This window comes from Scatophagus argus, chromosome 9, assembly GCF_020382885.2.
Source record: "Scatophagus argus isolate fScaArg1 chromosome 9, fScaArg1.pri, whole genome shotgun sequence".
NCBI classification, from domain to species: Eukaryota; Metazoa; Chordata; class Actinopteri; family Scatophagidae; genus Scatophagus; species Scatophagus argus.
The window spans coordinates 21921210-21933856 of record NC_058501.1 but is presented as its reverse complement, the minus strand read 5'-3'; the positions used below and the strand labels follow the sequence as shown (position 1 = coordinate 21933856).

Sequence of the window (12647 nt, the reverse complement as noted above, 5' to 3'; positions counted from 1 at the left end):
GATATTGTTTTGGCAGTATTTTGGCAGTAATGTATCACTAATGCATCTGACTATGTTTTCTGTGGGGCCACTGGGTGCTGTCATTCCTCAGTGTTCTTCGACTTCAAGATGCACTAATGCATCTGGAAGGAGAAAACAACAGTGAACCTCTCGGGTCAAGCTGCAGCTGTAGTTTAGAAGTGCAGTGCATGTGGGGCGGAGCTCTTTAAGAGCAAGGTGAGGTAAGTTCACTCTCTTTTGTCCTCTCATTGTATCTCTACATGAAATGGCAAGCCATATCTGCAGCAATTCACTCATATTATTTTAACACTTCTCACCAGTCACCAGAGTGAGTGGCAGATGACAAAAAGCCCCATTAGAAGCATGGTGGGTACATACTCATATTTGCCGAGGGGACATTTCGAAGAAATCAGTGCAGTCCATTTTTCCTTTCTCTGGCTGTCCACCCTGCCTGCACTCGAAAAATGGCCCCAGTGTGCTCTCGCCCTAACCTCCATTAAGCCCGACGACTTGTATTGAGCCTGTGAGCTTTCAAGAGTGTGGTTTTTATTTTGCAGGCACTTACACTCAATGTCCAATTGCACCATGTCCTCCCCAGGCCCAGCTTGGTTCTCGGCCTCACAGGTTAGGTTGTGCAGGTTGTCATGGGAGGAAACGTTGGTGAGATAAAGGACCAGCTCTAATGTGGAGCCCCAGATGATCTCCTGCGGCAGCCGACAGCGCACACAAAGAGCAGAGGAGGTTAATGCATCCAGGTAACAACTGTGTATGGGTCACTTAGAGGTGTACAGGTTGGGATCTAATTTAGTATACTGTCGTTCACTTAGTTCTTACAGGCAGACAAGCATTCTTATGCAGTTTTATCGCTAATAGGGAACCTGTGAATTTGCCTCAGAGGATGTGTAATAATGTGAAAAAATCCTCCAATAAAAGGTCCAGAAAAACAACAGGAGCAACAGAGGAGGACAGACACTAAATGTTGTGTGTGCAGAATAGAGAATGTTATTTTGTTAATATCTGCATGAAATCTACATACATACATACATACTGAAAACTATTCACTACCTGTGTAGAGAAGTGAGACCGGAGCTCCTTAGTTAGCCATCTGACATTGGGAGTGGGACTTCCTGTCACATGACACTCAAATGTCAGGTTGCCTCCTTCTTGAATCTTGGATTTGGTAGGAACAATAGTCACCACAGGCAAACCTTAAGGCAGCAGAGGAAACAGCAGAGGGCCAAAAACTCTCTCAGATGTTTCCTGGCAACAAGATGTTCCTACCGTATGTGATTAAAGCAACAATGCTGAGCCCATTTCTTCCCTGCATTTCACTGCACCTGCTCATTGAAAGCATTAATATGGAGAATAGGAACAACAAATGGTTATTAATTTTCCTTTTTATACCAGCTGGGTGAAACTGCATCGTTTCCACAACGCACAAGAGGAAGACGTCTCAGAAAGTTGTAAGATGTTATAATGTTTATAAAAAAACAGATGAAGGATATTAATTTAAATTCTGAAAATTGCATCTCATTCTTCTCTTCTAACCTAAAAATCCAGAATGTAGAATATATAATGTTTTTCAATTCAGAAGTTTAACTTTGACCCACAAAACATTTCCTACTTCATTGGGTAATCCATTTTAAGTGTTTGTGCTTTGCGGGATTAAAGTTGTCAGGCCTCTTTCTGTGATGCCACACAATCAGCTTGTACGTTCACGCATTGAACTCAGTTTTCCCCTTCAGCGAGCTAATGTGTCAAAGTCCGTATGTACATCACTCTGCATCGTGAAGCTCAAACGTTCCAGCGAAGTAACGACAAGAACAACACATTTTCGAGTGGACGGAAACTTTGCACATTTCAACACTAATAATAACACTAAGAATGCAGTACAGTTGAAAAAAAAACATAAACATAAAAGCCAAACTCACTGCAGTTATCTATCGCCAAAGACTTGAGGGGCACTTCCTGATCATCTGAGAAACAAGACAGCATTTGGTTGTGAAGGTCACCACGCTCATTAAGCTGCCACTGCTGGAGCCAGTGGAGGTCACACGAGCACACGAGAGGGTTGTCCCTCAAAACCCTGGAGAGAAAAAAAAAATGGAGGAAAATCAGCTCGATTGGCTAAATATAATTTTAATTTTCAGTTTTCAGTTCCTTTTGATTCATTTTCTCTGACAAGAACACATATCCACTGACAAACTTATGATAGACTCTAAGACAGTGTCCTTTTAAAGCCACTAACCCCAGTTTAAATGATTAAAAACACATACAATTTTCGTTTAATATAAATCCTTGAAAATCTTGTGGAAAATAACTTTACATAACCTTCAACTTTAGATATCTTTAATAATGATTGTATTCTGCTATATAAGATGTTGCTGACAGGCACTGAAAAGAGGGATGTCAATCAAGGTTGCAAAAGGCGGCAGTAGTTTCTTTTAAAAGTACATTAACCTGTGAAATAACCTCTACGATAGTGTGGTGAAAGCACATTGCTATAAGATCAGAAGTACACTGAAAGACCTCCTCACGTGAAAATTAATCTTTAAATTCTTTGTCATTTTACTCTGCGTATTTGTACTTGAAAGTAGGTGTACATCATAATGCCAGCTGAGAGCACAGTACACATCTTATACATCCTGAGTATGTCTTGTTTCTGAGCTGAAACATACAGTTGACCTTAGTGAATAAAAACATTGCAGCAAATTGTGTTTTCTAATTTGAACTTTTTCGCTTCTGCAAGACTGCAATTTGGCCTCAACCTTCACTTTCAAACCAGCCGTACTCCCCTGTGGTTGTGTAGATACGCTAGTCAGCTAGCCATTAGCAAGTCTTTGCCCTAATAGTAGGTATCTGTAAAGCGGTTTGTCCTGCACCTCTGTGTGTTGGCATGTCTAGCACTAATGGTTGTGTATGTAAGGCATCTACCAGCTGCAGACCCGCTTCTTCACATTGTCACTTAGCTTATTTTTTTAAACTGACGTTTCACGACTTTCCCCTTGACTTGGACAAAAACTGGCACACGCTAACACTGTTATCTCAAAGTAATACATTAAATGATCTCTTTTATGTTTTGGTAACTGAAAGACACAAAACAAAAGATATAATACAATACACAAAAGAATTACAAAAGAATTTAAAACCTCACTTCATATGTTATAGACCATATATTATAGAGCAAGCAAAATAAACTGTAGGACCAGCAAATGTGATCCGAGACCTAAGCTGATAAATGGACAGATATTACCATTGGCACTGAATGAGAACACTGAGCACAATCAAGGCTAAGGTGATTGGATTGTTTCCTCCTTTGAGGCCAACTTGACCTCCTGGGAATTTAAACTTATTTGAATGAATGAGGGTGTCCTCGTTGTAAATTTAAAGGGACTCACAGGTTGAGCAGTGGCAGAAAATGAAACACCCTCCAGGAGATGTGTTCGAGGGAGTTAGATTCCAAGTTCCTGTGAAAGAAGACACGTGATATTATTAACATTTGTTCTGGTGTTCTTTACAGAATGTAACAACAATACTTAAATGTAACCAGTGTTGTAAGCAAAGCTTCAATATCAAGAATTTCTGCTTTAGCTTTCCTATTGGCAGCATATTTGTTCAGAGAAAAGTTAACTTTTCTCCACACAAAGTCAAGAAAAAATAAAGTAAAAAAAAAAAAATCCTCTTTTCATTGCTGAAATCTGGTCCTGTTTTGCATTTGAGTCACGCTGTGACTTGATTGTTCGCATTCGGAGCAATGCTTACCTGCTTTGAATTACTCTCAGTGGAAAACGTTAATGCATCCAAATGGGTTCTGATCAATTACCTTGGCAAGTATTTCACACCAGCCGAGAGCAACATTCACAAACACCTCCAGCACACCTCTCACTGTTTGCTTAGTGCTCACTACATTAGGTGATTAGTCCAGAGTCACAAACACTTCTGGGAGGAAGGATGCTGCTCAGCTACACAGACTGGAATACTCAGAAGAACTGGGGAAATAAGTTTTCATTGTAGAATTTTGTTATTTTTATTATTTTTATTTTTAGTCTGTGTACTTATGAAAACCACTGAATCTATTTAGCCACAGCCTAGCTGCATGGCTGAATGATGACAGTGTCAGCAAATCTTTGTTGATCTGACTTTTCCACCAGATTAGCTCTTTTTCAGCTTTTAGTGAAATATCTTGACGACCTTAGAGTGGATTGCCATTAAATTTGGCACAGACTCATGGTATCCAGAGGAGGAATCCTTATGTCGTTGGTGATCACCTTGGTGACATTTCCTCTACCGCCACCAATATGTCAGAATTTTCACTTACTGGTACATAATTTCGTCCAGACATTCACACTTTACCAAAGATTTTTCCTAACCACTTTGGTTTTCCCATGACATTTTCTCCCTGGGCTTTCAAAATCTGCTCATGTCTCCAACTTTACCAATCCCACCCTCATTGTAAATAGTCTCAACAACTATTGGAAGAATTACCGTCATATTAGCATGATAATAAGTACTTGCACATGCATATTTATGCCGCACATGCTAAAACCGGCTTCTTTATTTAAATGTTTAGTTTGTTATTCTTTTTATATTCTATTTGTATTTAGCTTATATTTATATTTTATTCAACTTTTCATTTCATATTTTTATATCCTACTTATTACTCCCAGGACCTTAGTCCTAATTTCATACCATAAACATGTAAATGTGAGCTGGTATGACAATAAAAGTTCCTTTGAACATCTAAGCATGTTGCTTAGATTAGCATGTAGTTGAGCTGTGCCTACATACAGTCGTTTTAAATAGCCTCTTCGTGACTCTTAGTCTTGTTTAACTTTCCAAAATAAATGATTTAATGAAAACCTCGTTAATAATATAATGTTACATCTAAATTTGTGTATGCCAGGCTGTCATAGTAAAGCCGTGATAGATGAAGGCCACATATCTGTTCATTAATCCTCTCAGGCCACTAAAACATCATCATGGTGGCTCTCAAGTGATCCTCACAGAGCCAAGAATCCAGGCTGTAAATAAACCTCCCTCAGAAGATGACAAAAAGCCACACTGGGGAGCGTGCATATGGAAGCCAATACATATTCACTCTGGCAGGGCCAAGGGTTCAATTATTTGTTTTCCTTGCTCCCAAAAGTTCATGTCAGATGGGTTAGCCATTGGGGCTTATCCATTACCAGCTCGATTCCTGTCCGAGCCCACAGGGGGAGAGCAGAGCGGGAATAGCAGCTCATTTTCTTATAGCCATGCTTAAGACCTGAATGGAATTTAATAAACGGCTATAGGGTTCCAGGACAATTGTCGATGAAGAAGAAGATGAGAAAAGAAGTGGAGAAAGGAAAGTGGTTCAAGAAGCCTCAGTGTCTCTTGCTTACTTTGGTTATCGTCTGTCCCTCTTAATTTCAGAAATACATCTGTCACTCAGAAGCCCCTGTGCTTCACCCAAACCCATCCCACCCTCTCCCTCCACAGTGAAATATTGATTAAGTGATAATGGACCCTTAGTGGAGTGTATTTATTATGCATCAGTTGTCGATAATCCGCCAAAGTGAGCGAGTAAAAGGTGACTGGTGGATGTCTTCTCCAATTTCTCGAACTCACCCAGCCTCCCTCACCTCCACCCCCCACCTCTGCTCCTCAAAACCCGCCTGTCCTTTAAGTAAACAACATCGGACATGTAGCACAAAACAATGAGGACAAGATGGTGGCGATAAAGGTCAGCTGCTGATGAATAGACAGATTTGATGGTTCCAGTCGATAAGTCCTCACAGTATTATCAATTGTTGGACCTGTAAGGCCAAACTGTTCAGAAAAAATGCCACTTTTTAAAAATTGAAAAACCATGAAGAGGCTGCAGTTTAACTACCAAGGTACTTGCTAATTTGTTTTTTTTGAATGATTGCATAAAAAAGAGGTGGTTGCTGTTGGATAAACTTTTTCAATCTGATAAAGTTATTTTTCCATGTTACAGTATGTTAATAATAAGCAACAGGAATAACAATCAGTATATAAAACTGATAAAAGCAGCAAATACCCATGTTAGACAAAATGGAACCAAAATATAAATCACAATATAAATCACAAACAACTGAAAGAAGAACTAAATACAAAATATCCATTGAGACATTGAATGCAGTTTGTGGTTTCAGCATCTTAAATGAGCTCACAAAGTTACCAGATCTGTGGATGAGTAACACAACAGTTTGAACAAGCGGCTGAGTCATTGTGATTTTGAGAAGCCATCACCTCGTGTGACGTGTGCAGTATCAAAGAGCTGGCTGAGCACTGAGTGACAGCAACAAATAGGCTGACCCACACACACGTCAAAACATGACAAGGGGCAAAGCTTTCCTGTTGTATCGACAAGGACACTTACACATACTGAAGCTTGAGGTTGTGTTGGAAGGCATTGGCAGAGATGAGCCTCAGCTTACATGATGTGACCGTGCTGGAGGCGGGGATAAAAGCACAACAGACATGAAGACAAAAACAAATTTCAATAGAAATAATGCATTAAAACTCAGAAATAATGATACTTGTGGTAGTGTGTGTGTGACATAAAGGCAGAAGTTGCATTATTATCAGCACTGTTTATTAATCTGCCAACTGGTTCTTCAAATCATCAATAAATGGCAATCAAAAATTGAAAGTAGAAACTTAGCTTAGCTGTGTCTTAATTTAAGGAACTATTGTTTCAAAAATTACTCAGAGCTTGAGTGTTAAATCTGCCACGTCTTCATTATGTTACATTGCGTTTGTATAAAAGTATGAAGTGTGTTTGTCTGCTATGTGGAAGCATGAGCACTGTCTTACAACAAGTTGTCCAAGTTCTGAGAAAAGAATTACTTACAGGTTTTTCAGGTCTCTGTAGTTAACAAGATCAATTTCTGTTATATTCTCCAGGCTTGCTTGGTTTTCGATGTAACTGGTTAATAAAAAGGAGAGAGAGAGAGAGAGTTGCATTGGAAATACATAAATTTTTTTGTGACCTTCACCCTTTTGTTGTGCAGGTAGATATTCAATTAAGCCCATGCTGATTGAAAATAACAGAAAACGGATGAAAACAACTTGAATATTACAAAAATAGGCCTAAGTGCATGAATTCCTTGAACAGAGATATCAAAATGATGAAGGAGAGGAGTTTATCATCACTTATGTTTATCATTTAGGCCATTCCAGCTGCACAATTGACAGACACCAAAAGAATACAGATTGGTCACTCTTCATGAGGGCACTTTCAAACCAAAGACAAGACCACTAAAAGGTACTCAAGCAGAAAAATGGCAGTATTTTGTCGATGAAAATCCAACACTGAAACCAACAGAAGAGGCAGAACTGAGTTACAGTCACCTCTCTAACCTCTGTGTCAGTGCTCTGCCAGCTAATTACTGAAACCATTAACCCCTTTATAAAGGCATCGTTATTCAGAGATGGGAGAAACGGCAAGAAAGAAATGGGATGGGAAGAATATTACGCAGGAGTGACTGGTCAAAACTATTGTTATGTGAGGAAAATAAAAAAAAATGCAATGAGGGTAGCTTCCAAATTCAATCCCACCGGCACGTGTCGGACCTCCTTGACATCCACCCAACAAACTGATGACGGACAACAAATTCTGCAAGATGACCAGGGACCCCAAACCACAAAGCTCATATCAGAACTTATCTACTGCTCACGTGGAAGAAAAAAATAATGACTTAAGAGATGCCTGGTAGGTGAAGCTCTTTGAAATTCTTTTCCAGACACAATCAACCTCAGAATTACTAGCGAGCTGTAGATCAATTCAGTACTCAGCACAAGGACAGCATGCTCTTTTCATGAGGTGCTTGAATAGATGGCTTGATCGGACCTACCAAGGATCTTGCCAGAGCAAACTGTCCTCCTCATTCTTTGCCCTCCTCCTCCTCTAACTACACCCGCTCCTGTGTTATACATGAATGGCGTCCATTTAGCTCAGGAGGACGCTTCTTTGACACGACTCAGCCAATGAAGGATTTTATCAGTATGAACGTCTTCAGCCCACATCATAATAGCCCATCCTTGAAAAAGCCTTCCCTTCCCACTAATATGAACCAGAATTTCATAAAAAAAAGGGATGATATAAATAACATTATTATCATGAGACTGGCCTGAGGCAACTAAAATGGACAGCGATGTATCAAAAACACACATAGATGAAATGAAAGTTTAATTGGTTATTAAGTTGTTCTTTTGTCCATATTAAACATGACTTTGCTTCTTTTTGGAATAGTAATGGTGGTCTTGCTGGTTTATCTAATATAAAGTTCGATGACGTAGCTCCACTTCCTCCAACTGCGGAGCAGTGAAGCCAGAGTTTGTGCAGTAGTGATCAGATGGTGGAGTCGTGGGATCGAGTTCCTGCCCAGACACCCGTCTGACCCAATCAGGAGCAGCCATCACCCCCCTTCAAGGGGGAAATGAGAGGTAAGAGAAACACATTTTGAGTAGAATATTTTAAAATTAAGCTTGAATTGTGTTAAAATTAAGTGGCAAACAGATGTTCCCACAGCTCCAAGCTCATGGTACCGAAATGTACCACTATGAAACAGAACATGTGAATGACACTTGGTGGGGGGAAGTTGATGTGCTGAAGCATTTTTAGCATTTAGTTATTTCAGGTGACATATTTATTTGTATTTTTCTCCATGTTCTTCTCAATGGTTTGAGGTGGGCTTAGTTGGAAGGGATACCTCTGTAGTCCAGTTGGAATATAGAAACATCTAAATCAAAACCTGTTGACATTAAAGGCAGTTAGATTATTGTGGGAAAACTGTTCTCTTATACTTTTGTGAATGTGATTTGTTGCCAAACTTGTTCAAATCCTTTGAACTTTGACGTGTGTGGGCACAGCCAATTGCTAGAACAACCCCTGCTTGAACTGAAGGATGGACCCAAAAAAATAGTAATTACTTGAGTCTGTGAATTTCAAGAACTGTACATTGAAAAAGAAGGCCTCATATTGAGGCCAGACACACTCACAAAAGAAGACTTAAAACACGAGCTATTGTGATTTCAATTTCATGTCAATTTATGTTGAAATATGGTGAAAATAAGCTTTCAAAGTGCATTCTCCAGCAGGGGCTGAAGACATGCGGCAAACATCAGATTCTGTTTTCTCGTGGGTCATGACACATTAGGGCTGCAGCAGTTTTAATGGTTTCTGTGGGTCCTTTTTAGCAGAAAAAAACATAAACTGTTGCTCCTCATATGCTGCTGTTTCTGGTTACAGAGAATTTTACAGTAATGATTATCACTTCACCAAAATAGACTGTCTTTAAAGGTTTTCTTCTATACTGTACTATATACTAAAAAGTGAAGTAGGCCCTATAGATAGATAGACAGATAGATAGATAGACAGTGTAACAGACGAGGAGAGCTCTGTGTATACTAACAGTTTACCTGCAGTAATTTCTAGTTGATGACAGCCGCTTTCAGCATGTGGCATTGTTTCAGCCCTGCAGTTCTCTGTTTGTCAGCTGGAGCACACAAACCTTTTTATTCATGTCTGATTGACCCACACAGCAATAATGTGATTACAGGGCAGGTGGGCCTGGGATCACCCATTGCCCTTACTTATTGGATTGAGCCAAGTGGGCTGTATATCATCTATTGTTCCCGGGCGGGGGCATTGACTGGCAATTCACAAAATTGAATTTATAACTCAGCATATGATGAATTTCGGTCCCTGTTCCACAGTTAATGGGCCCTTGTTTGTTCCGCGTATCGGCTGTATTCCCTTGCACTGCCAATGCAGCAAAGTGTTGTTTGCTGGCATGTAGAGCACCGTGGTAAACAGAAGCAGAGAAAGGCCCGCTTACTTATTGATTGAGTGGTTCAGAGAGAATGTCAAACCTCACCCTGAGCTCTACGAATCATGTTTAGCTGCAGGTACAAGGAAATACCTCTGAGGTGGAGAGAGTAGGGGGAGAGAAAGCGCAGGTGAGTGGTGTGTAGGTGAATAGAGGCAGAAAGCGGCAGTAAATTGACTAGCTCCACCGAAATAGCGTTTCACAAATGTAGTTTCTTCTTAACAAGTGCTAATTGCTCAGATCCGGGGACAGGAACAAAGAGAGAACAGCGTGGTGGTGCAGAGAGTGACATTTACTTTTCCACGCTGGAACTGATGGTGGGTTATATAATAATACAGCAGCCCTCTTTAAATCACAGGTGGTCAGTTTCCACTTCTTTTTTTCCATTCAAAGTTTCAAAAAGCCAATGTTAAATAACAGTCATCTGCTGGAGACATGCGGTAGCTGAGTGAGAAGTCTCAGTTTGTCTGAGAAATAACTCACATGAGTTTTATTCGGACACATTTCCCCTGAGCGATGACATGTATGGCTGTGAAAGGGCGACCAGCATCAAAGTAGGCTCCAAACCGCAGCATCAAGTGAACATCATCAGCCATCTTTTTCAATTCATCTTTTGGGCACCACTTGAACTTCAACAAAAGAACATAAACTGGGTCACAGCAACCTCATTGGCTCACGCGGGTCAGCGGATCGTTAATCAGAAAAGGAAAATATATTTGAGCCTCTAAAACTGAAAAACACCTTCTCCAGCCACACGTGTCTCTGATTACAGCATGTGCGTCTCTCCATCATAAATGAAAGCATGGTACATGTTCACAAAGTAATGATTTGTTAACCAACAGTACCTGTATCTTGTATATGGTATATGAGTTTCAGTAAATGAAGAGTTACATCTTGAGCTCAGCAGCATGTGACCAGATGAAGTTTCAGCTTTCCTAAGATTTAAAAAAATAAGCTCTGAGGTTTTCTTGGTGAGTTTTTCCACCATACAATAAGAGTCACCAGTGCTGCGATCCTTTGAGGACCCTGAGGCCACACTGGATCATAGAACATCCTGTCACTCTCTGCCAGTTAATGTCAGCAGGAGTCCAAAATTGATTTTCAGTGACCAAAAAGGATTAAATTAATGCCATGCTAATGCATCGCCAAAGACAGTAGATTCACTTTGCAAAGAGCTTCTCTACAGAGCAGAATCTGACTACATCAAATACTCTCCAATACATTGCTGTAGTACTTTGGTCAGACATTATCATCTCCAATTAAAGACTACTGGACAAACACACTGTGCTATAGCGACAGACCTCAGCTGAGAACAAACTAACAAGTAATGAGAAATTAACAACAACATATCTGCACCAGAGCGGGAACCCATCATTCACCACCACACAGATAGGCACTTGTTGGTCTCAGTCAAAGCAGTGGAAAGCAGCTTTGTTGTGCAACACTGGACAGTGGAATGTCACAACTTCATCCATCAGATACTCTTGTATGACTCAGTCAGAGAACTTTATCAATGGCCAATCCAGTAATTTCTTTGATCACAACAATTTAAGTCCAGGATTAGGCTAACACACTCTCTTCAAACAATTAGACAAAATTCTAAATTATGAAGGCCTTGTTAAAACCGAAGCTTGAGCCATCCAGAGGTTAGATTTTAAACTAATTTATCCGGAGTGATAATCTGCGTACAGATTAGAAAAAACCACCAATATCAATCCATGTCAGTGCGTCTGATGCCCTCATGCTCATTGAGAGGCACATGCAAAGCAGGTGACACATCATACTCACATCTCTGTCACGTTCTCGCTCTCTTGCGGTGCCAGCGCCGGGATGCTGGTGATACCATCGGGCTCCAGGCACTGCAGCATGGCGAAAGAGCACCTGCAAGCTGACGGGCAGCCTCCCAAGACGGGCGCTGGTGCCAGGCTGAGCAGGGCGAGCACCGAGGGCAGGATAAGTGCCAGGGCCCGGGGTGCCACAGCCATGCTCAAAAAGAAGATCTTCTCAGCACCAGCAGAGAGGCAGGTTTGGCAGCCGTAGCTGGAATTAGTGTCTGTGTGGTTCACCTAATGAAGAGGCAGTGAGAGAGGCGAGGAGCTTTCCCACACAGTGGCTCTTCTTGTGGCTCTCCGGAAGGGTTGAGATCCCGGCTGGTTAGGGTCTGGTGCTGAGCCACAGCTGTACTGAGCAGCAGGAGGGGCAGGCAGGCAGGCAAGCGGCCTCAGGGGACATGGTGGTAGTGGGCTGCAGCCTCTCTCTTTCGCCCTCTCTCTTCCTCTCCTCTGCGATGAAGGGAGGGGCAAGATAACAGGGGCCAGAGTCACCAGACACCTCAGAAAACGAGAGGGGAAAGAGAGAGAGGGCTTGGGGTGAAGGGTGTGAGATGATGATGATGATGATGAGAAGAGGAGATGGGATATGGTGATGGAGATCTCATCCCTCCCCCTCTTCTTCCCCTCCCGGGTGAGAGGTCTGCTGTCCCGCCAGCAGCTTGAGGCACAAACAGAGCCAAGAAGTCAGGGCTCTTGGGTGCCTGGATGCATGCAGTAGTGCTCGTACAGTCGCACTAACACTACTGTAACAACATCCTGCTGCTTGGATGGATGGATGGAACTCTTTGTCCTGGGAAGATTGATTGTTGGAAGGTTCGTGACTGTTTAGACTCAGGAGGTCAGTGATGAATTTAATGGCTGTGAAAGAGTGGGGAGGGCTGGTGAGACAAGCTATCTGCAATAAGCTGTTTCCAACAGTGTGAACTCCCCGCAGGATTTAATAATAGAAAATGAAAGCAAAAGACTAAAGGTCTCA

General features: G+C 41.4%; 1 protein-coding gene across 1 annotated transcript in view; it reads right to left on the bottom strand.

Annotated features, from left to right (window-relative positions):
- The window catches only part of ntrk1 (neurotrophic tyrosine kinase, receptor, type 1), a 28813-nt gene extending 16433 nt beyond the window's left edge, over positions 1–12380 (bottom strand). The window contains exons 1-7 of the mRNA XM_046398315.1: positions 11628–12380; positions 6860–6934; positions 6386–6457; positions 3399–3467; positions 1932–2086; positions 1066–1208; positions 566–704 (exon numbers count right to left, since the gene is read on the bottom strand). Coding sequence (XP_046254271.1) covers positions 566–704; positions 1066–1208; positions 1932–2086; positions 3399–3467; positions 6386–6457; positions 6860–6934; positions 11628–11824 — 850 coding nt within the window. The 5' untranslated portion in view covers positions 11825–12380. The remainder of the gene's footprint in view (positions 1–565; positions 705–1065; positions 1209–1931; positions 2087–3398; positions 3468–6385; positions 6458–6859; positions 6935–11627) is intronic.
- Between the last annotated feature and the right edge of the window lie 267 nt (positions 12381–12647).